A 27912-nucleotide genomic window follows, 5' to 3' on the forward strand; every position below is an offset into this window, starting at 1 on the left:
ATAGTTCAGGATCTGAGGGAACGCTCCCTTTGGAATGCATGGGAGAGGAGAGACTCGGAGTTGTTGTCCATTTACCTTTATTTAACAGGAGGCCACTGTTGAATTAACCCGTTCAGTCAACAAGCTCTGAATATCTGACTTCCTATCTATTCCACTGTGGTCTGGGTTTCCTTTGGTGTGAGATTCAGGCTCAAGATTTAGCAAAACGTCAGCAGTCTATACTGACACACCAGCCTCATTTATGAAAAGGAGATATTAAAACAGTGACAGTATTTTTTTTTTTTTAAGCTCTTTTACAAATTCATGTTTTATGTATTTTTTTATGACATGAGCTCTCTGGGAAATGTACCTCACCCCTGCAGTTTTCTTCTAAGTGTATTCATTTGGGAGCACACTGCGGGCGCTCACGAGAGGCCCCTTTGCCGTCAGTAGGCATCACTTGAAACCTTGTGACGCCGTGAACAGGTCCCTCTGTCTCATCAGAAGTGTGATGCGCAGTGCATAACTTGGAGCTCACTGTAACCTTTGTTGATTTGCCTAACCATAAAATCTTGTTGCTATTTTTTCCGTGTAGCCTTTTTTTTCTTTTTGCAGCCTTGTAAGGAAAACCTCACCATTTCCCAGCACATACATCCCTGTGTGTGTGCCCATTTTCATGCACCTCTCTGAAATAGAGACTTTTTGGTCATAACCATAATGAAAGCTGGAAAGTAGGTCTTCAGGCAGGTTGGGGAATGAGGGAAACATCCTATTAGAATGTATTTAGGAAAAGACCTATTGAGTGAGAAAACGTACTCTTCCCCCACCCCCCACCCTTTTTGCCTTTTTATCCCCATGAGAAGCAATTTCCCTCTATAATCAGGGTAAGCTGCATTTGGAAGCTCCAAGAGGTCATATGTGAACGCGATGGCAGAGCTGTCCTTCTCACGGGCAGGGACTGGGGTCGTGTGTGCAGGGCCAGCCCGTACCCCAGTGACTGAGCAATCATCATCTGGGGAGCCTGGGGGGTTAGTTGGAGCTCCTGGAGTCAGTGTCAAAGCTCGGGATCCATTGTGCCAGCCTTCGTGTTAGCAAAGGAAGCTAGATTCTGTTTTAAAAAGTAAACAGGCTGATTTCATTTTGGGGACTTGTCACCAGTCTGGTTTGCAAGCAGTCTCCTCCCCCAGCTGCAGAGCCATGCCACAGCTGTGGGGACTTCGAGCTAGGCTAGAGCTCGAGGTGTCAACCCACATCAGACCGTAGGATTTCTTTATTAACTATTTAATAATGCCATACATTTTTATAAGGTTAGATTGTTTGTTTGAAAACATCTGTTTACATTCCGTATTCCAATAAAATCGCATTGGTATTGGTAGCAGGTCCTATCTCTATATGTAGACTGTATTTTTGTCGTTTGGTTGGTGGGAATTTAAAATGCAAATAAAACTCTTACTAGAGTTGACGTTACAGATTGAAAATTAAAAATAAGACCCCAAAGCCAGGAAATGCATTCAGTTTAGATTCTCATACTACTTGCCTATATTGCACATTCTGTATATTGATGTATGCATTTGTTCTACCTGAAAACAGAAGCCAAGGCATGAGCTCTCAGCTGCACCTGTATTCGTATGTCAGGCATGGAAGCCTTCTGATGTGCCCTTCTGGGCAGCACTGTTGGTAATTATCAGGGAGATGTGCCGCTGTGAGTCTTTTTTGTCCCCTACCTCTCATCTCCTCCTCTGTCATTCTCGCCCACCCCCCCCCCTCTTTTTTTTAAAGTTGCCTGTCTGGACCAGGCAGGAGGAGTATACTGGAGGGTCTTGGTGAGGTAGTAACCCCATTTCTTTTCCTTGGGTTCCCCAGGCGCAGCGAAATTATCTGGAGGAGTATAGTCAGGTGATGGACATACTTCTGCCTCTCTCCGTTGATCATGATTTAGTCGGTGCAGACACAGCTAAGCTGCCTATCCTGGCTCTGTGACTGCGGCTCTGACAGAATTACTCTGACAGGAGTAATTCTTTTTATGCATGGTTTACTTTTCCACCACCTATGCTTTTCACTTCTTTTCCTGCCTTAGACAGTATGACTGAGTTTAAAATGCCCATCTCTTTCTGAGTCTGGTCTTGACAGCTAACTGGCTGGCTGGCTGTAGGTTCTTTCCCAATTGAAGTGAGTCCAGTCCTGACCTTTTCTCTTACCCATCTCCAGAGCCCTTTTGTGGCCAGATGAACCTAGCTCCCTGGAGATTTCAGAGTACTTAACCTGGCTTAGGAGATGGTCGTGAAAAGTTCCCAAAGTGGGAGGCGTGGGCAAGGAAAGAAGATGTGAGAGAGAGAGAGAGAGTGTGTGTGTGTGTTTGAGTGGGAGTCTGCTTTTATACTTAGACTCAGCTGTGGTATATTTACCCACCCAATATCCTGTCTGGTCAGCAGATTATTTCTTAAGTTCATCTCAGTATTTTTGATTAGCCATTTTGTTTGCTTTGTTACTTTATAACTGGTTAAAAGTGCCTATGATAAGGACTTAGTTATTTCCTAAAGAAAAGCAAAAAATGTGGGGAACAGGGTAGTGTTACACTATCATCTCAGGTCCTGCCTGTGTTCAACAACATAGGCCTGGTATGGTGAGAACAAAATGTTCCTTTGCCAAATACATATATTAGTCTGTCAGGGCTGATGGGCCACAAGTGAGCCTAAGTGCGAGGCTTGGCTTCAGCTGACAAGTCCCATGGCGAGAGCAGAACTGATGAGATGCCCAGTGATCTTTTCACCTGCAGCTTGGTTGCAGTTCCCTCTCCCCTGGATTGTATCAGCTGCCCGCTCCTGTCCCATCACTGGGAGGGGACTAGGTGGGAGAAGTCAAGTGGACAGCACAGACCAAGCATTCCTGGGTCTTCTTACCAATGACAGCAGTGCCGATGGTGGCTCTCTGAGGCGCCTGCACACCGGCCACCGCGCCGGCTTTAACAGACATCCTCTAGCACGTCGCTGCTCCCAGGGCTCAAAGCTGCTGTGCTCCCTCGCAGAGAAGGAAGGGACCCAGACTGCTTGGCTGGAGAAGACAGAAGAGCTTGTAATCCTTGGGGGCTCAGGCAGGAGGTGGTTAAAAGAAAGGAAACCAATAAGAAAAAGAGTCAAAGGGTAGATCTTGAGGAGGGAGCATGACTTCTTGACAGAATTCAGGGACACCACCTTCACGAGCTGGAATGGTGTCCTGAGATGGGCACGGCGCCTGGAGTGGTTCCAGCGGGACTGGAAGTGGTGCCCTCCAGGCAGATGCCGAGTCCCAGAGAGAGCTGGCGGCTGTGGGTCTCGGTCCACACCTACTCAGGGAAATGACTTAGGTTCTCCCAGGTGCTGTATTAAAGATGGAAGCAAAACTCTTTGGGGAACACAAGCAGCAATTGGAAGAATTTTTTTATATGCACTGAAATGGTTCTAAGAGAGCCCACTTGGCCGTTTCCCTTAATGCCAGTTCAGACTGCACGATTTGTTTAGAAACCTGTGTTACTGCATGAGCACCCACAAGATAAAGCAAATTTCCCTCCTACAAATAAGTAGGGGTGGATCATAATGGAGCAGAGTCAAGGTTTTTGAACTCTAAGCCCTTCCAAAAGCAAAAGCAGGGTCCACAGGAGCATATGAGAAGCCTGAGTTTGTCAGCGAGCTTAATCAACCTAAGATGGCCTTACGTCCTGCTTTTAAAAAACTAATCCCAGGGTGGGAGGGGGAGGGGAGGTGGCGGTAAAACATCTGGCCCAGAAAATCAGTAATAACAACGTATACTTCTGAGCTCTATGGATGGGTTCATGGAAACGACTACGAGCAGGTGCCGTGGAGGCTGGGGAAAGTGATGTGATGGGTTATACGGCTGACGAGCTGAGTACTTCTGTGTAGAGACTCAACATGTGCTACAAATGTGATACTTAATCCTGAACTGCATGTATTGGGGATTGTTAAAAAAAAAAAAATAGCTTTCATTGAATCAATAAATTAACAGTTTTGCACTTGCTGGCTTTTCTTGCTGTAAATGGTGACTAAGAGGTTGGGACAGAAATCTTGCCACCCCCTGGAAAGCTTGGATAAATCTTCAAGACCTGTGGAGCCAACCATTTCCTTCTGTTTGCAGAAAAGCACCACTGCCTGGGTTGTGATCTTTGCCAAGTGACCACTTCTGACACACTTGGCCACCTCTTTGTATCACTGGATGACTGATATATGACTGATATGCCACTGCCCTTAGAGGAAAGACAAATGCATGTTCAGTCCTGTTTCATAAATAAAAATGTTGACAACCACCAGCTTCCCAAGCGGGAGACCAGCCACTGCTATGGGGACCTTAGGCTTGTGTTTCCTGTGTCTTGGGGGAGAGGCGGGGTACACCTTGAACTGCAAAGATGGGTTTATGGGCAATGCAGCGGATCCCCACCTTCAGTCCTGTGAGGTGGGGCCGGAGTGGTGTCCCGGTGGGGCGGGTGTGGTTCCTTGGTACTCGCTTCCGCCGAGGGCACCTGCTTCTGGGATCGGCCCATTTCAGTGCCCGACACACCTCTGTGGCAGAGTGCTCTGCGTTGATGACCATCTTTCCCTGCCCGCATTCCGTGCATCACAAGCAGGCACGCGCTATTGTGTGTCTGCATTTGGCAGATGGTGGTGTCTTTAATTAGCGTGCTTCTCCCTGACAGATCCCTCTGTGGCGCTGGACGCTTGGAAATCAGTTGCCAAAGTGCTTAAAGGCAAATAGGCCTTTCTTTCTTAGCCTTCCGCACCATGTGGCCTTTCTCAAGAATGTAGGATCTCCCTTCCTTGACCCAGGGAAAGTTTTCATGAAATGTTTCTGTGACCGCTTCCCGGGGGCACAGTCCTTTCTCATTGCTGTAGTGCCGATCTCTGAGCACTGCTTCTAGAGTTCTGCCGCTGGCCTCTTACCGCCCACGCCACTGTGCTGGACATGGAAGGAGAAACGGGGTTTTCAGGCCATGCCACACCGCTGCTCCCAGGGGAGAGTTAAAAATATTTGAGCTCCCTTTTTGCTTTGTTTGTTAGTGGACTCAGCGCTTCCCCAGCGTAAATACAGTCATCTGATTATTAGTCCCGAGATGTCCTCAGTGAACTGGGTCAGGGCTGATGGGGATCTGGAGTTGGACTGCTGAGCTTGTGGCTCGGCTGGCAGAGAATGGTCCAGAGCCCATGGTGCTTCCAAATCTGTGTTCCGGACCCAAGAGGTGGGAAGGAGGCCTAGGGAACACATGCCATGTCCAGAGCTTTCCCCTTGCTCTCTCAGAAGGCCATGCCTAAGACCACCTCTGTGAGTGGCAATCACAAGAGGAAGGAAGAGGGTATTGCTGAAACCTGAGACCATAAAGTTAGCTCTTACTAGGTTTTCCATTGAGTGGCATGGGAAAGTCCAGCTTGCACACTGCTCCCAGCACTCTTACAGAGAAGGAAGCCGCAGGCAAGTGAAGGCCTGTCCTCACTCCGGGTCAGATTGATTAATGCCGTCTTTCCCCTCCTCCCATCTCTTTCCCCAGGTCTGTTGCGGTTCCTCCCACTTTTCCATAAGCAGAACAAGAACCAAATCAAAACGTCTTAACGTGTGTAGAGAGATCACGTTCCGTGAGCAGACACAAAATGGTGGCAGGTTTGGCCAGCACGAACCAGACCAACCGAAGGGCAGCCCACCACCGTATATCAAACCTCACTTCTGAATGTAAAAGGTTCATACGCCTTTGGCTTCCTGTTGACTTCCTCCTGACCCAGAAAGCATGGGAAATGTGAAGGGTATGCAAAATGGTCGTGGGTTACTGTTGCTCCTCTGCTCCCCCTTGACTCGGCCTGTGGCCACCAGCAGACCACGTTAACTAGCCGACCACAGACTCCACAGTGGGGGCACGGGGGCAATCTACGGCATGACGGGCAGTTACATATTATAATTTTAAAAGTATATATTATTGAATAAAAGGTTTTAAAAGAAATGTATGGAGAGTTTTCAGTGTGGAAGGGGCCATTAACCGAGACCCGTGGCCGCAGAGGACTGAATGAAGAGCATTCGTGCCAGGTTCTAGCCAGAGGAAAGCAGGGGGAGTCCCAGCGGTGAGAAGGGCCGGTTTGAAGGACACTCTTGGCCAGAGATGAGAAGTTGAACAGGTATCGTGAACTATTCCTGAGAATGGGGCAAACGGCAGGTGACTTAAGTAGATCGAGCGAGCCAAGAGAGCTGTGTTTTGCCTTGACCCTTCCTTCTAACCCAGTGACGAGGCGGTAGACAGATGTCACCTCTGGTGACCTCCAGGAGATGCCTTAGCCCCTTCTTTGCTTTCCTATTGCCGGTGTCTCTATAGTTCATTCCACCTCCCCATCCCCACCTTCCCTGTGCTCCTTCTGGAAAAGCATCTTAACATGGAGCTTGCTTGAGTGTGCGGTCTTGCAGTAGGGAAGGGGTCAGAGGATCTCAGGTCCAGACCAAGGGCTGCTTCTCGTGGCATTCAGAAGCTCCCATGAGCTGGAAGGAATTGTGGCCCACATGACTGTGAGAGTGTGCAGTGGCAACACCAGGTGTATTATGTGAAAACGAATCCTGCTTTACAAACAAGTCTTCCCTGGCTCCCTCAGGCCTGCCGTCCCAGGACAGCTGTGCCACAGGGAGCTGAAAGCAGCCACAACCTGGTGGCCACTCAGCTTTGTCTCTGGCTGTGGACTGCGTCCTCCACAGCCTGTAGAAAGCAAGAGAGCCGGGTAGACCCCGATGCCCATGCGGCTCAGGGGCGCCCACTAGTTCCCCACAAAAGCCACTTGGTCCCACAACATTCCTTCTTCTGTCTTTGCTGCTTGTCCTGAACAGGTGACTGGGGGAACCCAGGTGTGGACACTCACAGTTTCTGAAGCAGTTGTGGGGGGAAAGCAAAGAGGCCCCTCAGGGTCATCACGGCGTCACAGTGTCCCTTGGAGCAGCCTCTATCGTATCCAAGCAGTTGCACAGGTGTGGGAGCCCGAGACAGTGCCTGGCCCCGGACACCAGCGACGAGGGCCCGCAGGCCTGCTGCCAGCGGACTGTAAGGCCAACAGGACACCGAGTGGATGGACTTGGGACTTTGCAGCACCACCGCTGGCCTGGTTTTCCTAAGCAGGCTCTCTCATGCGGCCCTTTTGACTCAAGGCTCTGCAAATTTCTTGTGGTCTCCCATCCTCGAAGCTCCTACAGACATGGTGCTTCGTGTGTGCATGTTACCTACCTAGCCCATCACTCCATGTTGACCCATTGGCATTTGAGAACCTTCCCAGATGAGAAGGGTCTCTGCAAAGTAGATGTTGTTGATTGGCTCGGGAATTCTTAGATGCCATGCAGAACCTGAATGCTAGCTCCCCGTTTATCTTCTCAACCGAGGTGCTCTTTAACTTCCCCGTGGACAAGTCTTGTTTTCCAGAAACCTCTCAAGCATTTCAGATACGTTTCTTTTTTGTCGATGACTACTGTTGGGTGGGAGAGAGTTTGTGGAATAAAGGGAAAGGAGGAGTTTTTGCTTAGGCTTTTTTGACCTTGAGAAAAGGGGACAGGGGACCTGCTTACCCAAAAACAGTCTATAAGGCTTATCTGCAGCGTGCTTGGAAATCCAGAGTATCAGTTCTCATCTCAGTGCTCCTGCTTTGTGTTTGGGCTGTTTAAAGTAATGTTTGTTTAACTTTTCTAATTACCAAAGTACTATATGCTCACGGCAAAAAATGCAAATGTTACCTAAAAGTCAATCATGAAAGCTTTCCCCCACCTAACGCCCACCCCTACCCCGCCACACACAAACACATACGAAATCTCTTTCCTCTCCTGGAGGTAGCTATGGTTAAATTTGGCGTATATCTTGTGATTTTTTTTTCCTTCACGTTTATGAAGTTAAAAAATGATGACAATTTTTATTTTTACAGAAATGTCATCAAACTGTACGTCTTTTTTTTTTTTTTTTTTTTTTGCAACTTGTGCTTTCCCGGAGTTGTGACAGTTTCACTGTCAGCATGTACAGATCTACCTCACCTGTGTTTCGTGGCTGGGTGGTGTTCCGGCGGGTGACGTACCACAGGCAAAGCAGTCCTTACCGATGATAGACTCTTGGCAGAACTATTACCAATATGCCGCAGTGAACACATTTGCACATATATTTTTATGCGGTACATTGTGTTTGTGAGATAAAACCTTAAAAAGGAATTGTGCCATATGTTTTGTTTTGTCTTAGGACATTGCCATGATTCAGAGAAAGCAGGCTTCTCTTCCCTTCTCTCACTGGTCTAGGTTGGAACTGTGATGCCTTTAGCTGTGGAACTCTTGTGGGACTCTGTCAGGCACTCAGAACATAGTGCCTACAGTCTTTGAGCTTTCCAGGAAAGCAGGAATGTTTGAAACCTGAAAAAAAAAAAAGTGTTGGCGCTCACATAAGAAAGTTACAAAATAAAAAATTAATAAATGTAATTATCTGTCTTTCCAATCCTATGAGCTTCATTGTTATTTGCTTTAAAAAATATTTCTCTTATGGTAGTGAAGTGTTAAAATCACCAAATCAAATCATTTAAAAGCAATTTTTAAAGATCCTTTAAAAAAAAAACAAGAAAAAAGTTACCTTAAATATGAAAAATGGCTACCTTTTAATATGTTTGATATGCTGTAGGGAAGCCTTCAAAAGTAAGCAAGGAGGGGGCTGGCAAATGTCATAAAATATCCCTGGGCAGAGGGTGGGTATAGAATGGATGAGCAGCACTTTGAGGAATATTCAGCAAGCTTTTAAAATGTGCATTTGAAATGCATAGTACTAAGTAAAGAAGCCAGACTCAAAAGGCTACTTACTAAGTAATTCCATTTCTGTGACATTCTGGGAAAGGCAAAATGTAAGATGGAAAACGCATCTGTGGTCACCAGGGATTCGGCATGGCCAGGACAGGGTGGGGGGCTTGATAACAGGAGGAAATTTTGGGGGTTGATGGAACTGTCTGTATCCTAAATATGGCGATGGTTATGTGACTCAGTGCCTTTGTCAAAACTGTACAGCCCCCCAAAAGAATACATTTTCCTGTATGTGAATTAAAAAATAAAATTTTAAAACAACAATAATGCGCAGGGGCCCAACACAGTCCCACTTGAACTTCACTCTCAGATGAGCAGGAGCGTTTTCTGCCCACCATTGGATCTTTTACTGATGTCATCAGGGCTGATGGTCTTTGGCTATAACCACTGGTGATGGCAAGCAGTGGTCCTTCACCCACCAACTGAACACCCACTTCCAAGGCAGTCTTCCGTCTTTGCTCTGAGCTAAAGGGTGATTCTTCAGGCACAACTACTCCCCTCATTACTGTACCTTCCCACCCCGATCAGCAAGGAGGAGTAAGGCATAAACTCTGCCTTGCCAGTGTGTGGCAAGTCCCTTGTGTCTCTCAGAGGCCAGTGTTCAGAGTTTCTGGGCTTTGACATGAGCAAACACTGTCCCCTGGGTTCTGGTGTCTGACCAGAGCCTCTGCACACTGAAAAGGATGCTTACAATTACTGGTGTTTCTAATACCTTAATAATTAAAGCTGTACATTTAAAATCTATTTTGTGTTCCTAAGATTGATTTCCAAATCTTGTTCTAACTACCAACTAGTTGGTTTTATATATAAACACTTTTGCTTATTCCTTGATTGATACTCAATCAACTCAAAATATAATGGGTTAGACTAAATATTGCTTGCACACTTAATCTAGTTTTCTTAGACATTTCAAAGTCAACCATATATTTAATCTGTTTGATTTCTACAAATATTTCCAATAGCTAAAAGGAAAGACCTAAAATCGGATGAAGTCTTCCTAAGCATTCAAATGCAAACATACTTAAACTCATAGATTTAATAAGTCAAAATCTTGAAACAATAATTGTTTATAAACTTAGTGTCTTCAACATTTTTAAATTAAAATCACAGATTTAATTTCACATTCCTTTAAGAATTTCAAATGAAATTCAAAGTATCTGATTCTCCAATACATTATCTTAAATAACGAAATGTCACAATAATCGGAAGCTTACTCCCCACGTTGACATGGATTACTGATATCATGGGTTTGACTTACTTGTATTCATCTCTATGTGGGTTGACATCCTACCAAGGTAACCTGTCTAAACTCAGGACTGTGATACATCCATGGTCCAAGATTCTGGGATGGTCAAGTACTGGTTGCTTCTTCTACAATGGTTTTACCCAAATTTTAGGTCAACAAACTAAGCCCCTTGCAGTAGTAATGAGGTTTTCAAGACCACCCCTATCTTGTACCTCATTTGATGATAGTTAGAATAATGTTAACCTCTTCTGAAACTCTTAATGGCCTGATTTGCATCATTTGAGCTTCCTCACCCACTACCCAGATTGGAATCCCTTTACTGTCCCAGTAAATTCTGCTTCCTTTCTATTTATTACTTTTTTAACTGACTCATCCACCCCATTCTGATTATAGGAATCATTGAAGAAAGCAGCTCATTAGCAAGATTTTTTCTTGTGTTTTGTCATTAAATGACTTCATGTTGATGAAGGGAAAGCAGTCTTAAAGAATTATAGTGTTGGGGCGCCTGCGTGGCTCAGTGGGTTAAAGCCTCTGCCTTCGGCTCAGGTCATGATCCCAGCATCCTGGGATCGAGCCCTGCATCAAGCCCTGCATCAAGCCCTGCATCGAGCTCTCTGCTCAGCAGGGAGCCTGCTTCCCTTCCTCTCTCTCTGCCTGCCTCTCTGCCTACTTGTGATCTCTGTCTGTCAAATAAATAAATAAAATCTTTAAAATAAAAAAAAAGAATTATAGTGTTTATTTTTTTTTTAATTTTATTTATTTATTTGACAGGCAGAGATTACAAGTAGACAGGCAGGCAGAGAGAGAGGAAGGGAAACAGGCTCCCTGCTGAGCAGAGAGCCCGATGTGGGGCTCGATCCCAGGACCCTGGGATCATGACCTGAGCCAAAGGCAGAGGCTTTAACCCCCTGAGCCACCCAGGCACCCCAAGAATTATAGTGTTTAATGCATTTTTCTGTGAGAGGCAGTTTTAGGTTAATTTGGCCAATGTTAACTTTGAAACGAAAGTAAATGTCAGAGATGAGCATTTGGCTCTACTCTACTCGTCCATCCATCCAGTCAGTCATCGTGTGCCTGCCGTGATGTGTAGGTGCTGAGACACATGTGCAGAAGAAGACACAGTCTGCACCTGAAAAGTTTGCACACCAAAATTAAGCCTACAATGGAGCCAACTCACTAATTTATGTTTTCCAAACCTTTGAACAAATCATCTTTACTGTAGCCAAAGCCATAATCACAATCAACTTTGAACCCCAACGTAAGAAACAACAGAACACAGTTAAGGCAGACGCTTACTGAGAATGGGTAGTTAGGAGAAGCAAACATTCATTTTCTCCATCAGCTCACTCATTGATTGGCTCTCTGTTCGAGGCACTTAGGCCCACACTCGCTCAAGGTGTTCCATGTTAGTTAAGAACGCACTGTTACTGAGAGGAATGTGAGCAGGCAAATGGGATAGGCGAGCCCCAATTCAGAGTGGAAGGAGATTTCCACTGGCTGGCTGGTGTGGAGCTACTGAGGCCAGGAGAGACAGAGCCTGTGCTGGGCCTACAGTGACCAGGACCACAGGTCCATGACTCAGATTCACTGATTCAACACATACTTACTGCATTCCCACTTTATGCAAGCACTTGGATTGGGTACTGGGAAGACAACTATAAGCAAGACAGACCAAATTCTTTCTCCCAGAAGATCAAAATCAGGGGAAGGGAGATAACAATAAGTAATATAGATGATGAAGTGATGACAAATTCTATAAAAGAAATAAAGTGGGGTAGGGGACAAATAGTTGGGGTGGGAGTGGTGCCATTCCAGGTTGGTTGTCAAAGAAGTCCTCTCTGATGAGGTATATGTGAGTTGGATAGTGTCCCCTCAAAATTCATGTCCACCCAGAACATAGAAACGGGCATTTATTTGGAAAGAGGGACTTGGTGGATGCATTCTCAAGATGCTGTTTTACTAGATTCAAAGAGGACACTAAGTCCAGTGACTGGTGTGCTCATAAGAGGAGAGGACACAGAGGAAGTTTATGTCAAGATGGTGGAGAGAGGGTGCCTGGGTGGCACAGTGGGTTAAGCCTCTGCCTTTGGCTCAAGTCATGATCTCAGGGTCCTGGGATCGAGCCCCACATCGGGCTCTCTGCTTAGCAGGAGCCTGCTTCCCCCTCTCTCTCTGCCTGCCTCTCTGCCTACTTGTGATCTCTCTCTCTCTCTGTCAAATAAATAAGTAAAATCTTAAAAAAAAAAAAAAAAGATGGTGGAGAGATTGGAGTGAGGATGCCATAAGCCAAGGAACATCTAGGGTCATCAGAAGATGGAAGAGGCAAAGCAGGATCCCTGAACATTTTAATAACAAGGGATAAATTGTTCACTGGCCTAAAGTGAACAAGTCATCCAAAATAAGTCATCCAAAAATAAGTTTCATATAAAAGAATTTGACTTTCTACTCTAATAAGATCCATATATTCCATCCCCCATCCCCCACCCCACACCATGTCTGGAAATTCTGGTTAGATTGTTCACAGGGTTGCTGTGAGGATTAAATGATCTAGTGAAGGCTAAAGCTCTTCTACTAAAGTATAGTGCCTGACACCTAATAAATGCTCAACTGATCTTAGCTATTTGTAGCGGTTTTGATGAGGATGTTAATAGCAAACTCCTTTTCTGGCAGCCACAATACCCAGCACAGGCCTGGGCACACAGTATAATATTGAGGAGATGCTCAGCAGCGATTGGTCTCCAACATTCGCGATTTCTTCCACACGTGAAATATCAGAGCTTATTTTACGTCTTTTTAAACCTTTTCTAAATATTAATTGATTTAAAACAGCTATTGATTCAACTCAACCAACTCAACTTTATTTTGTTTAATTTTATTAATTTCTGCTTTTATCTTAATGCTCAGGCTTTTGGTTTGCTAGTGCATTGAAAGTAATACATTTTCTGAGAGCACTGGTTTGCATCCCACGAGATAACGTGGAGTTGTCATAGCGACTCCCTTGATAATTAAGCAATGATGCGTATAAGGTGCTTAGCACGGTGAGTACACAATAAGGGTCGGCTGCTTTAATATTATCCTGCACTTAGCCAACATCTATTTGACATTCTCAGGACACCAGGTAAGCAATTGCTTAGCCACGCTACCTTCCGCGCCTTTCTCCACTTTTCTTTTGCCCTTGTAACTCCTCCCAGTCCCCCAGGGGGCGGGGCCAGGTCTTCACTCCCCTGACCCTACCCAGCCACATTTCCTTGACACCGAGTTCGCGTACCACACATTCCACAATCCTCTATCTCCTTCCGCCTTCTAAAAGCAACTTTGAGGGACTACGAAGGAAAAATAGTTCCTTGACAACTGAGTTCTTTCCACAAGGAGGCGGAACTGGGGCGGGACTTAAGAGCGGAAGGGACAGGAAGTTCGTGATTCTTGTGGCAGGATTGGGCTCCTCGCGCTCAGGGGGCGGGTCAAACAGGCGGAGGGATCCATGTTACGCGGCGCACGGCCCGTCGCCTCCATTTAAGGCGGGAGGAGCGGCGCGGGAGGCAGTTGCTGTGGTTTCTGAATTGAGGTTGCGTATATTTTGTGAGAGCTGAAACTCGAGGACTTAGAGTCTGGCTCCCAAGTTTAGCCGCGGGTAAGGGTAGATCAGGCGGCCAGGAGCGCAGCTTCTCATCTTCGAACCAGGACCGGCCCCTGCTTTCCCTTAGCCACTTGGTGCTCGTATCGAGGTCGGCTCCGGGGCGGCTGGGAAGGCCGCGGGCGAGATGTTCAAAAACACATTCCAGAGCGGCTTCCTCTCCATCCTCTACAGCATTGGCAGCAAACCCCTGCAGATCTGGGACAAAAAGGTTAGGAGCTGGGAGGCGGTGGCAGGGCGGGGTGCAGGGGCCGCGCCCCCTCCTCCGGGGGTTGGGGACGGGGTGGTGGCGGGTAGTTGTGCCAAGTTGGAGCTCCGGGGAGGCCAGGCGGGCGCTGCTGTGACCTGTCCCCAGGCTGGTGTGACAGAGGCGCGAGGTATGGACGTCTTGTCAGCAAGGGGGTGGGGGTTGCGTGTAGGGTGAGCGTGGCTGGTGTTTAAGTGTCCTGCGGCCGTGGTGGGGTTGGGACAGTGGTCCCTCGCCACCGTCTTGACTTGGTCAGTCAATTCCTCAGAGCCTCGGTTTCCCCATTCATATAATGCCCATATCCTAGCGTGAAATGCATAAACTTAACTGAGGTTGCTTTGGGAACATAGAGATGAAAGAAGCTGCTGTTCACTGATTTCACACATATTTACTGGTAGCCTGTTTTGTGCCAGGCACTGTGCTGGGCACAAGACACAGAGTCTTTGTTCCAGGCATCCTCACAGGGACAAAGCCAGAAGGCAGTTGTGTTTGGATATGATTCATTCGCTCCTTTCCTTCCAGTGATCTCAAACAAGGTAGAAGTCGGTGCCCTTTGGCACCTGCTCCACGTTCGTTGCTACTTGGGGTCTGTGCTGTGCCTTCCGTGCTTGGTGTCTACATCAGGAAAATTGCAGAATGGTGATAAAGTTTTGTTTGGAGTAATAAGCTCAGAGCCACGTACCAGCCTCACTATTTTTATTGAGGTATCCACTGGATAACACTTTCACTGAGCCCAGGAGATGATGACCCTGCCCTTCGTCTCCTTTTTGGAGGTATTGAGTAGGGGACATGTGTGTCTAGCATGCTGTGAGTTGGTCTGCATTTTATGACTTCGTTATTTCATTTCTCATGCATGTTCTCTGTCAGCTGTAAACCCCCCCCCCCTTTTTAAGTTAAGACAGGTACTCTATTGTGAAAGGCAGGTGATTCCTCAGGGGACAACAGAAAGAAGTGGTATGTTGAATGGTGTTTTTTTTTTTTTTTTAAGATTTTATTTATTTATTTGACAGAGATCACAAGTAGGCAGAGCAGCAGGCAGAGAGAGGGGAGGAAGCAGGCTCCCTGCTGAGCAGAGAGCCCGATGTGGGGCTCAATCCCAGGACCCTGGGATCATGACCTGAGCCGAAGGCAGAGGCTTAACCCACTGAGCCACCCAGACGCCCCTTGAATGGTGTTTTTATAGAGATGGATGTGGAATCATCTACATAAGCAGTTTATCGGTAATGAAGTCAAGAATCTTGGATTTCATCTCAGAACAAATCTTTGTCTTCCCATATCCCCAGATAAGCATTTTGGGCCACCTAGAGATTGAGAGAGAACACAGATAGCCTTATGCCTGTCATCACTAGGGATATCTGCATTTCCAAAGAAGCATTGAGGGTGGTATGTTCTTAATGTCAGTTTTGTAAGATAGTTGAAAGATCTGAATGTAGTGGGTTGTTTGAGCCTTTTGCTTATCTGAAAAACCTGACCAGCTTTCTTCTTTCACAGTGCTTCTATCCACAAGTTAAGGCTAATACCAAGAGTATTACACAGGAAAGCAGTTCTTTAATTTTTTCCCCTATGTTACTGAGGTTTTTCAGTTCCATGGTTTTGTTCACATTATAATAAACACTGTAAACTCTAAATCACATCTCTGCAAAGAGAGCTTGGAGTGAATGTACCTGAAAACTTTGTAAGGATGTGGCTTGACTTAGTTACGGACTGTCGTGGAGAGAGTGGCCTTGTGTGCCACTGAACATGGAGTTGTAACAAAAGTGTCAGTATGAGGCAATCGAACTAGAGAATGCGACCTAATCTAAGAGGGGTTTACAGAGCAGGTCAGAGAACTTACTAACCCTGAAAAAATTCCAGGGGTGGTGAGACCTTAGCATTTCTAGTAGGTGAAACTTACCGGAGTTGTCCATTTTAACCCTTCTGGAGCTTGGTCTTCTGTAGTGTGTTTTATTTTTCAAATGCAGCTTTTTGATTAGTCAACATGTTTACACATGGAACATAAAAGCAAAGTAACCATGGTGCACTGTGTCCCTTAACAACGCCACTAGAGGTCAGATGGTACCCTAATGACATAAACATGTGTGAAAACATTAGAACAACTGGCAGGGTTACATGGAATAAATTAAACAGACAAAACATTTCGAGTAACACTCATTTTAGGCAAAGTTCTTGTAATAGTAAAAGTTAATTATGTTTCTACTTTTCCTATTTAGACTGAAAAGTGTTAGGGGTGAATTTTTTTCCCTGGGGCAAGAAAAGGTAAGGAAGGAAAATGGCAAGTTTGGGGTCAGATCCGTAGGCTTTGTTGTATGTGTGCCTTTTCTCGGCTATATTAACAAAGTCCTCAGGAAGTGCCGGGAATCCAACCCAGTTGGGGAAACACTGGGAATTGATAGACTTACCAAAGATTTATTGAGCCACAGTTAAAGATAAGAAGAGAGAAGACGACATTTTCCCTGCTCTCAGGGAGTAAGGCAAAGTTGTAGTAAAGGCAAAGTCTATTAGAGGTAGGGATGGATTGCCTACAATTATCTAGAAATGGCCCTGACCTTTGCCAGTAGGTACATATGGCTATTTTTACTATTTTGATTTCACAAACTTTACTGTTCTCCTTCCGAGTTTATGAAGACAGGATTTCTCTATTTGTTTTTTGTGAAGAATAATCTTGGAAAAATTAGGTTTGGCTTCTGTTGAGGCTCTGCGTCTCCTAATGAATGTGAGGAGTGAATGCCATATTCCTAATACCAGTGAATTGACAAACTCCATTTTCACGGGTGTGGTTACTAATATTTGTAACACCTGCATTTATCCTACACTCCTTGAAGTTCATACTACCTCCCCCCATTCCATCTTTCAAATCTTAATTTAAACATTATTTCACTGGGAGCTTAAGTTAGGTCTCCTCTGTACACCTGTGGCCCTCTACAGCACACTTATGGCGGTTGCCAGTTTATTGTGTATTTCCCACTAGACTACCAGTTCCTTAAGGGGAAGAAAAGTATTTTACCTTGAAACCCCAGGGCTGGAGTTGGGACAGTGGATTTGTGTCCTGGGTCTGCCTTCTCTCCTATGCTGTGTAACCTCGGGCAAGTACTTACCTACTCAGTTTTCTCATTTTGTAATGATGCTACCGCCTCCCATGATTATGGAGATTAAATGAAGATGTATATAAGAAATGCTTGACAGCAGAGTTATAGCATACAGTATTAAATAGGGTGGGAAACTGAGGAATTTGCTCAAGAGTAAGTAAGTCTGTAACTGATGCTGAGGAATAGGAAGTGCAGTAAAGTCAGACTTCAGAAATTAGGATAATTTTGTCATTGTACCAGGGCTTTCCCAGGCCCAAAGCCTTAATATGGCTCTTAGGCCTCACAGCACATAGTCTGGTGCCCGCTTCAACGTGGTCTGGTGCCCGCTTCACTGCTTCTCCAGGCTCACGTCCCCCAGGCTCCTCACCTTAGCAGTGACCTCCCACTGAACTGAAACCCTTCTTGAACCTTCAAGGCTTCTATACCTGCTGGTCCCTCTGCTGGGACCCACCCTGCCACTCTTCATTAGTCTCTAGGTCACAGTGCAAAGGCACTTCCTCAGGTTACATTAGTTTATATCCACTTGTCCCTCCAGGTTAAGTTCATTTGTATCCCCTTAGAGAACCTCTACTTCCTTTTCATCAGACTCCTCATACTTGAAATTAGCTTCTGAAAGTCTGTATGCCTGGCTATACTCTAATCTTCCTGACAGAGATCTCTGCAATTTAAAAAAAAAAAATGTTACTTATTTGAGAGCATGAGAGGGAGGGCAGAGGGGAGGGGCAGAGGGAGAGAGAGTCTCAAGTGGACTTCCCGCTGAGCCAGAGGCAGAAGTGGGGCTTGATCCCACGACCCTGAGATCATAACCTGAGCTGAAACCAAGAGTCTGGACCGTAACCGACTGTACCACCCAGGAGCCCCAAGACCTCAGCTGAGAAGAAATTAGGGGTTTCTTGATGTTCCCTTAACTTTTGGGACCAGCAAATACTACATTTACTAAAGGACTTTTTTGTTTAATGTAGACATTACTTCTGGTTTGTAAAGAAAATACCAGATGGTTCTATTCCCATTTATGCCTATATAAAACATACAGTTTTCATATTTCACATATAAATCTAAGTCTCATATGCTAAAAGTTTACTAGATGAGAATGTTAATTCATACCAGCTTCTCTGCCTTTCTTGCCTCTCACCTTGTCTTTCAGCTGCTGCTGATCCTTGCCTGTTCCAAAGCTAAATATTAGAACCAGACTTTGTGGTTGTTGCTAGATAGTATTAGACTCCCATTCCCTGTTCCTAATTTTATTTATTTATTTCCCCTGTTCCCAATTTTAAAAATCAACTGTCTCCAGAAAGGTAGTTTCTATACCCAGTTTTAAATTAACAAACCTTACCAGTACCTTGTTAAACTGCTGCAGTTTCCAGTAGCATAGAGGCAAGGGCATTTGGGCAGGAAGGTAGTACAACGGTTTGTTTGGTGGTTTTGTTTTGTTTTGTTTTGTTTTGTTTTGTTTGGAAGACTTTCCCTGGATCAGTCTGATGATGTTTATTATTCGGAGTGACAGCTTTTACTATAATTGGGCGAAGGCATAAGTTTTGATTATACTTGCCCTTGCAAGGAATTGCTAGGGAGACTGGTTAGCAGTGCACTTAATTGACCCATTGGAGCCTGCAAAGCCCAAGCCTTGAGGCAGAGCTATGCCCAGCTCTCCCCACAGAGGTCTCCCTCTGCCTGCTTTCAGACTTAGATCCCAGCCCCTAGCTGCCAGCAGAAACTTTCCTGCTGAAATGGACAGCTCTAATGGCTTAATGTAAATTGGAACATGTGTCATTAAGACTAGGATGCCAGATGGCTGAGGGCTCAGCTGTCCGCCAGGATAAGTGGGTGGAGCCAGAGAAATGAAAGGTGGGGGCAGGGAATGCATACAACTCATGTGTTATTTTTAAAACACTTGAAGAAATATGGAGCATTGGCCAGCTTCCTCCCTATCCCAGGAGTACTTTTTTCCCCTCAGCTTGACCCTCCTCCCTGGAGCTTACATTGAAAAAAAAAAAAAAAAAAAAAAAAAAATCACTGTTCTTTATTAGTTGCCCCAGCAACCATGGAAAGCCTGGGAGACTGATTGCAAGAAGGTCTTGAAGGTTCCCTTCCTGGTGTCTGTCTGCAGGGGCTGAGAACCATTCTCATTTGTAATAGCTAGTAGCCTGGGTTCTGTGGCTCATAGCTTGGGGGTGGTGATGTGGGGGGTGGGGCAGGTGGGGGTAGGGAGTTCATGGGGGGGGAGATTGGCTTTGTTTATTTTTTGGAGGAATGAAACACTTGTAGCTCACACCTTGATAGTGGGAGTGTGTCATAAAATAAAAAAGAATTGACAAGTCAACAATTGGCACTTTCTCATTTAGAGAGGGAAGTAGAATAAACCCACTTCCACCGTAAGCAATAAATGCTGACCAGTTCATTTTGTCTTCATTTCAAAGCCAGGCCTGCTTAGCGACCTCTGAACTGGAAGGAGCTGAGGAAAGGAAGTTAATGCTTTCTGAGGCCATGTATCTTGTTATATGTGTTTGTCAGAAGCTGGACTGAGGAGGAGGGGGTGGCTTCCTGGAAGACCTTTACAGTTTGAGGCGGTGACAGCCAGATTGCCAGGGAGGGTGGTTGGGAGGACTTGCCCCAAATTGTCCACTCCTTTTCCCTTTGATCCTAATTTTAGAACCTAGAGAGGTTTGAGGAGGTTTCCTTTAAGTGCTTATTATCTCTGGTTAATTGCGTCCCCAAGCCTCCCCACCCCTCTTTTCCAGGGAGCATTTGCAGTGAGTATTTTTCCAGTGTGTATTTGACTTAATAAAGGAGAAAAATCATAATTCACTAACAAATCAACTTAATTTGATTTCAGAGCTCTGGCAGCTCGTGATAGGAGAATACTTAAAACTCCAGAGAGACTGGTGGCATTCCTTTGAAAAAGCTGCCTTTTTTCCTGACTTCTCTTGTTTTATGGACTACGTTAATTAATTTTGTAAGAATTAAGTCTATGAGTGTGGTGGTTGATGTGTGCTGAGAAAAATTTCTCTTTAGGAAGTTATTGAAAGTCTAGCTAAAAATGAGCTTGCCTCTGGGGTAAAAGCAGAAGAGACTACACCAAGTCTGTTTTGACTTCCAGTCTGTTGGCTTCTGCGTGCAATGTAAGGCATTGTTTTCTTCTGTAAAGACTTGAATAATCACATTTGCTGGAGTGAAGTCATCTGCTGTAAACTTTGAGATGGGCAGAAGCAAGTTTCCTAACATTTCTTCCCTGTGAAATCTGGCTGGGCTTTCTGGAGCTGATAGATAATTCTCATTGTGCTAGGAGAGACCTTCAGAAGACCCAAGATTTGAGGCCATGCTTTTAAGCAGTGTTGGGTCAATTGCAACAAGTTGCCTTTTAGTTGTCCTTTAGCCCTTAATCTTTTCAAGTTAACCATCTGTTTGATGTTGCATTATGTACCTTTTAAAGAAAGAATGAAGTTATATTAGATGTAACTATAATTATATTAGAACAATTAGAGGTATGTTATAAAATTAGTGTTTGTGTCTTGTTGGAATACTGGCAGCTCTTAGCAATGTGACTGCATCATGTTATTTGGAAACGGAAATAATTTCTTGTTTGATTCCTCCTTCACCGAAAAGTCGGCTTGATTTTCCCCAGCAGCTGTGGGCTAGCAAACAGAGGAGGAATATTGCCACTTCGTGTTTTTTGCTTCGTGAATATTGCCAGAGTGTTTATATGGGGGATGAGGTGGGCAGTGTTGGCATGTGGTACACAGACCCAGGGCTTTGTGCTCTTAATCTCCCTGGGAAAGAGGCCCAGAATTCGAAGCAGGAGGGCATTGGGTGTCGCCAGCTTTGTTTGAGAAGCACTTCAATGTGACATTTGTGTCTTAAGGACCTAAGAAATGCTGCATTGGCAGAGATCTGGGGCCCGTCCACCATGCATTCTGTCTCTGATAATGGGCACCAAAGGCTGATTTGTGGGAAAGCATTCTTCACGCTGGCAGCTTCCCGGGCTTTGTGACATACCCCAGGCTCTCTGGCTTCCTATAATAGTCCATGGTGGATGTGTTATCCAGGAATTTTTTTAAAATCCTCCTTGAATCTATTCATCCTTGCCAACTCTCAGGGTGACAAATTCCAGAAGTCAGCAAATATTTGAATGCTTAGTTTATGCCTAGCATAGTACTAAGCATTGTAGAAGATACAAATGATGCTTAATACTTGATCCCTACCTTTGAGCTTAGACTTTTTCGAGGAGGCAAGACTCAGTTGCATCTTTCAGGAGGAGATGGGCAGTAGTAATATCTGATCTTACATGGGAATACCAAGCACACCGTAAGTGGATCAAATTCATAGTAACAGAGGTCATAGATACTGAGGTCTAAACACAAAATGCCATATTATTAATGAGCAGTTTTGAAAAATGCAACTGTCAGACTTGACACTGTGCTCTCTCTTAATGTGCAAGCCCAGTGGAAAGCCAAAGGATTGAGTCATTGACCATGACAGGCCAGTACAGCCATTTTCACTATACCTGGAAAAAGACTACATGATTTTGGAGCATACTGTTCTAAAGCTGGTAGATCTTTTTCATTTGTGAATACATTCAGCCCTAATAGGCCAGCCCCGTGTTGAAAATGCCTGTGCCTTTCTCTGCTCCGTCCATGTTAGGTGCTTCCGAGTTTAGAGCTTGAAGTTAATTCTGCTTTCCTGAATTATTTTGAAAAGGGAAATCCATATTGAGTATTGATCTCTCCCCATATTATACCTCCTACATATGCAGCAGACAGTACAAGACAATGTGGGATGAGGTGCTAAATTAAGACCTCTAGGCTACATGAGCCAGACAGACAAATCATAAAGAAGAGAGGTCGGTTTGGGATGAAATGCTAAAGAAGGCTTCTGTGTATGGCAAAGATGAGACTTGAATTCTTACTTTAGAAAGTTGAAATTTAGGGGCATTTGGGTGGCTCACTCATTAAATGTCTACCTTTGGCTTAGGCCATGATCCCAGGTCCTGCAGTTGAGCCCCACACTGGGCTCCCTACTCAGCAGGAAGCCTGCTTCTCCCTCTCCCACTCCCCCTGTTTGTGTTCCCTCTCTCGCTGTCTCTGTCAAATAAATAAATAAAATATTTTTTAAAAAATAGTTGAAATTTAAGAGACTCTTTTTTTTTCTTTAAAGATTTATTTATTTATTTGACAGAGATCACAAGTAGGCAGAGAGGCAGGCAGATAGGGAGGAGGAAGCAGGCTCCCCACTGAGCAGAGAGTCCGATGCAGGGCTGGATCCCAGGACCCTGAGATCATGACCTGAGTCGAAGGCAGAGGCTTTAACCCACTGAGCTACCCAGGCACCCCGAAATTTAAGACACTCTTAACGATTGAGAACAAACTGAGGGTTGTTGGAGGGAAGTGGGTGGGGATGAGCTAGATGGTGATGGCATTAAGGAGGGCACTTGTTGTGATGACACTGGGGGTCGTATCCCCCCAGTGCAGTGATGCATTGAATTCTACTCCTGAAACCAGTATTACACTGTGTTAACTAACTAGAATTTAAATTAAAAAGAAAAAAGAAAGAAAGCAGCTTAAAAAAAAAAAACAACACACGGGAATTTAGGGAACAGAAGGTAGGGAAACGGGAAGTAGGAGCACAGTACTAAGCTTTGTAGAAGATAGAATGATGCTCCCTACTGAGGGCGGAATGCTTTCCTGTTTTGGTTGCCACCCTCCTTCTCAGTGGCACCCAGCATTCGTCCTTTCTGGCGAGAGTGTGTCAGGCAGTGCAGGGGCTGTGGAAAGCCTGGTCGTTCATCCTGACTCTCTCGGGATCCTCATTTGTGTTCTCCGGGTGTCAGTGTCCACGTCTGTGAAATACCAGCTACCTAGTGATTTTGGTTGTCGTTTGGACTAAGTCAGAGAATGTAGATGAGTGTCCCTCGTGCCCAGTGTGTACAACATTGTCCTGGAGGATGGATTGCCAGCTCACCTGCAGTTCCTGTGCTGGCTGATGGGACCCTGTAGAGAGGGAATATCATGGCTTGCTGACACAAAAGCTCAGTATGCCATGTCACACGGTTCTGTCATGCCTCGAGGGCTACTGTGGTCTCCTTTAAATGGTTCCATTTGGCCTTCAAAATCTTAACAAAGTTATTGCCAAATATTTCAGTACTGATCAGTTTAATTTTCTTCTTTGTAGGTACGGAATGGCCACATCAAAAGAATCACTGATAATGACATCCAGTCCCTGGTGCTAGAGATTGAAGGAACAAATGTCAGGTAGGCAGTCCCTCTGTTCGCCCAGAGACACTGCGCTGGCGACGCAGTGCATGGTAGGGGTTCATAGAGCACAGACCGTGGGGCGATGACCCAATGGGGATCCAGCTCTGCTGCTCACACCTTGCCTTGGGCAAGTTACTTAAGCCCTCACGCCTCAGTTTCCTCACCTGTAAAATAGGGATAATAGGGTTATTGTGAAGATTGAGTAAGTGAATTGTGTGTAAACACATTTAGCGCCTGCTCAGCCCATAGTAAGTGCTGTGGGTTAGTTATATTATTATTAATACTTGACCAAGGCATGTGGACATGCGTGGAGGGGTGGCACTAATCATCCATTGGGTGACCTGGGCCACAGTGCGGTTTTCCTAGTTATTGTGGTCTTAGTTTGGGTTTTCTATTATTGGATGGCTCCTTAGACCAGAGGGGAGCCGTCTTCACTGGAGGAAATTGCTCATCTTGCCAGCCAGGCTTTGTTTTTCAGGTATTTTCTTGTTGATGTCTAGCCATGTGTGAAGCTTGTGTTTTGGAGTCCAGTATTTTTTCTTTTTTTTAAAGCATCGGGATTGAGGGATTATTGGATGATGTGTCTGGATCTTCTAGATCTACTCTCCAGTTTACCTTTTGGATCACGTGTTTTTGTGGTGTGTCCCACAGAAGAAAAGGCAACCGGCGTGTTTATCAGTGTCTCCTCTCTCTGCAGCACCACATACATCACGTGTCCTGCAGACCCAAAGAAGACGCTGGGGATTAAACTTCCCTTCCTCGTCATGATTATCAAAAATCTGAAGAAATATTTTACCTTTGAAGTACAGGTTAGTAGATGGACTTGTGTATACTCTTAGCTCTACCAGAGGGATAACCTGTCAACTTGCAAGAGAAAGTAGCTCTAGGAAAGTATACTTATTCTTTTGTGTGTCTTTTCTGCCTCTGCTAGACACTTGGTGCAGCCATTATTATTATGACATAAATTTGGTATTAGTAATCAAACTTCAATGCCAAGTTTTTAAAGCAGCAGCAAGCACCTAGGAAGTCTGAACGATAGCTATGGGATCGCAAAGCTTGAAGGTTAGAGTGTGTCTGTTCACTGCTGGTTATTGTTGGTCTTCGTTGTAGTACTTGTGATTTTTCAAATGGAAGAATGTTTATGAAATCATTCTATGGTCTGTGGGCCCTCGGCTGTGTCATGTGCCCTAAAGCAGCTGATGTCTCAGCAACTGACAAGATAAACTTGCTGCTTCCGGGCCATCTGCATCCAGTGTGACCTGTATCTGGTCTGTTTATTCTCCCTTGGGCCTCAGCCTTGGGAAACCAGCCTATGGGAGTTCAGTCCCTTGCGTCACCAAGGTTGTCTCCTTCTTCCAAAGTAGAGTTACTATGGCTCTTTTTCTGTGTTTCATAGGTACTAGATGACAAGAATGTGCGTCGGCGGTTTCGGGCGAGTAACTACCAGAGTACCACCCGAGTCAAACCCTTCATCTGTACCATGCCCATGCGGTTGGATGATGGCTGGAACCAGATTCAGTTCAATCTGTCAGACTTCACTAGGCGGGCGTACGGCACAAATTATATCGAGACCCTAAGAGTGCAGGTACTAGCTCCTTTCCTGATGGAGACCCGGACAGGAGAGGGGAGTGTGCTCTGCCTGCTGCTGGCTTGTGGCTCTTGTGACAGAACAGTGTGGCTTTCTGGCTGAGGGGCCCAAGTCACTGTCCAGAGGGCTCAGAAAGATCCAGGACACATTCAGGGGTCTGCTCAGATATAGTGGGAGAGCATAGCAAGCAAAATATCCCTCTTGCCTGAACCCACCCCAGGCCATGCTGAGGAGATGCCAAAGAGAGGAAGCTTTGACAGCATCATGGGAGAGGCTCCAGGAGAAGCAAGAAAAGAGGAAGGCCAATCATATTTTGTTTCCTTTTTTTTTTTAAAGACAAGGATGTCATACATCCTGCTTTTTTTAAAAAAGGTTTTATTTATATATTTGTCAGAGAGAGAGAGAGCACACAGGCAGAGCGGTAGGCAGAGGCGGAGAGAGAAGCAGGCTCCCTGCTGAGCAAGGAGCCCCATGCGGGGCTCGATCCCAGGACCCTGTGATCATGACCTGAGCCGAAGGCGGTGGCTTAACCAAATGAGCCACCCAGGCACCCCCATATTTTGTTTCTTTTTTTTTTTTTTTAAAGATTTTATTTATTTATTTGACAGATAGAGATCACAAGTAGGCAGAGAGGCAGGCAGAGAGAGAGGAGGAGGCAGGTTCCCCGCTGAGCAGAGAGCCCGATGTGGGGCTCGATCCCAGGACACCGGGACCATGACCTGAGCCGAAGGCAGAGGCTTTAACCCACTGAGCCACCCAGGCGCCCCCATATTTTGTTTCTTAAAATAAGTCTTGCACCCACAGATTCATGCAAACTGTCGCATCCGAAGGGTTTACTTCTCAGACAGACTCTACTCAGAAGATGAACTGCCAGCAGAGTTCAAACTGTATCTCCCAGTTCAGAACAAAGCAAAGGTAAGGGGGCCTTCCTTGGAGGAGGCCAGATGGTGAGTTGGGGAAGCCGGAAAGTGTGCTCTTTTGAGGTCAGCCGCAGAGCCTCTCCATGTTGACATGGGGGCTGGAGTACTTTTCATCCTAAGATCTTCCTAAGGTCTCCTTCCACCATCACCACTGAATCAGGATCAGTCCTGTGAAATGTTTTGTTACTGCTGTCCCCACCTCCACAAGGTGGTCCTACTCCTCCCTGCTTCCTGCTCATAAGCCTTCCTTGGAGAATGTCTTCCATCCAAACCTCTTCAACGGCCCATCGGTATCCTCTGACAAAATGGCAGCCGCTTACATGCCTGACTGCTGCTGAACATTGTGCATTTCCGCACAGTCCGGTGTCCCCTGCAGTGTCACCAGAGTCTGGAGGGGGGATGTTTCTTGTCATTGGCACTGACCATCTATTTTCTGATAACTTAAACTGATGCTTCTTCTGTTTGTTTCTTTTTCTCCAGCAATAACTGGACATGGCTCTTAGTTTAAAAAGGAAACTATCTGGAAGACAATGCAAAAAAAAAAAAAAAAAAACCAACAAAAAACAAATATTTCTATTAGTTTACTGTGCTGTGGTTCTTTTATCTATTACTTGGTGTCCCCTGTTGTGGACACCAGTGACCATGCCATAATGCCATAATTGCATTGTAAGTACAGTGAGGAATAAGCCGTCCTTTGGAACATAAATGGTGGAGTTTATCCTGCTGCCTGCCTCAGTGTGTGGGGAGATACACTTACCACGAACTTACAGATTTAAAGATGTCCCGTAAGGCAACTTCAGACCAATATTTCTTCCTACGGTTTATTCATTGTTTTATATATTATCTAAATATATGTATATGCTGTGTAATACTCATAATCCAGAAATAAATAAAATACTATATTCTTGGTTTGTAAATTTGTTTTTAGTTTATTTTTTTAAATATATTTTTTTCCTTTATGTTGTGAAGATAGAACTCTTTCCAAAGAATATCCCCTACACTCTTGCTCTGGAGTAGCTTGCAGTAAGCACGTAAAGAACAAGACAGGGGACGCCTGGGTGGCTCAGTTGGTTGGACGACTGCCTTCGGCTCCGGTCATGATCCCGGAGTCCCGGGATCGAGTCCCGCATCGGGCTCCCAGCTCCATGGGGAGTCTGCTTCTCCCTCTGACCTTCTCCTCGCTCATGCTCTCTCTCACTGCCTCTCTCTCAAATAAATAAATAAAGTCTTAAAAAAAAAAAAAAAAGACAGATCTGTAGATACTGATGCAGAACAACTCCCAAGATAAACTAAATGGAAAAAAATTTGCCCAGCATATGACCAGTAGAGTCATTTTACTAGGGTTTAGGGCCCATGTCAAGCTTAAGACAAAGTGGCATCTAGTCTAGATGGCTCTTTTTTTTTTTTTAGTTCTTTTTATTATCTATTTATTTATTTTCTTATTTATTTAAGAGAGAGTGGGTGTGGGGAAGCAGAGGATGAGGGAATCTGAAGCAGACTGAGCTGAGTGTAGAGCCCGAGGCAGAGCTTGATCTCACGACCCTGATATCACGACCTGAGCCCAAATCAAGAGGCAGACAGTCAACTGAGCTACCCAGGCCCCCCGGGAATGCTCTTAAATACTCTAGGAAGTTGTCGTATTGGAGCTGCACATGCTATTCTATAACAGCACGCCCAGTGTCTCTCAGCCTGGCAGCCACTCCCCATGTCCCTGTGTAAGCTCCAGATGAAGTGCTTGCCTTGGATTTAGTGACTTAGAAGAAAAGTGTTTCTTTAAACACTTGAATCAGGGGTGCCTGGGTGGCTCAGTGGGTTAAGCCGCTGCCTTCGGCTCAGGTCATGATCTCAGGGTCCTGGGATCGAGCCCCGCATCGGGCTCTCTGCTCGGCAGGGAGCCTGCTTCCTCCTCTCTCTCTGCCTGCCTCTCTGCCTGCTTGTGATCTCTCTCTGTCAAATAAATAAATAAAATCTTTAAAAAAAAAAAAAAAGATTAAACACTTGAATCACATGAGAACTGAAACCGTACCCTACTTTCCCTGATCACACTTCTTCTTGGGCATATGCTTGGTTAGTGGCATGACAGACCCTGGCACAAATAGTTAAATTTAGAAAAGTGAAACACTTAGATGATGTAGCTCTAC

General features: G+C 45.3%; 2 protein-coding genes and 1 long non-coding RNA gene across 4 annotated transcripts in view; 2 read left to right on the forward strand and 1 right to left on the reverse strand.

Annotated features, from left to right (window-relative positions):
- Positions 1-5953, forward strand: part of CSNK2A2 (casein kinase 2 alpha 2) — a 38352-nt gene extending 32399 nt beyond the window's left edge. For both annotated transcript variants that reach the window (XM_047711007.1, XM_047711005.1), the window contains one exon: positions 5510-5953. The gene's annotated coding sequence lies outside the window, so the exon portion shown is untranslated. The remainder of the gene's footprint in view (positions 1-5509) is intronic.
- Positions 5954-7880: 1927 nt separating this feature from the next.
- On the reverse strand, positions 7881-13261 carry LOC125089116 (uncharacterized). Its single transcript, XR_007123859.1, has 2 exons — positions 13192-13261; positions 7881-8367 (listed from the first exon to the last, which is right to left on the reverse strand). It is a non-coding gene; the product is annotated as an uncharacterized LOC125089116 (long non-coding RNA).
- A 288-nt stretch (positions 13262-13549) lies between these two features.
- Positions 13550-26676, forward strand: CFAP20 (cilia and flagella associated protein 20). Its single transcript, XM_047712310.1, has 6 exons — positions 13550-13893; positions 23181-23260; positions 23961-24072; positions 24660-24848; positions 25656-25766; positions 26252-26676. The coding sequence occupies exons 1-6, from the start codon at positions 13810-13812 to the stop codon at positions 26255-26257; spliced, it is 582 nt and encodes a 193-aa protein (XP_047568266.1). The 5' UTR covers positions 13550-13809; the 3' UTR covers positions 26258-26676.
- Positions 26677-27912: the final 1236 nt, after the last annotated feature.

Source organism: Lutra lutra, chromosome 17 (assembly GCF_902655055.1).
Source record: "Lutra lutra chromosome 17, mLutLut1.2, whole genome shotgun sequence".
NCBI classification, from domain to species: domain Eukaryota; kingdom Metazoa; phylum Chordata; class Mammalia; order Carnivora; family Mustelidae; genus Lutra; species Lutra lutra.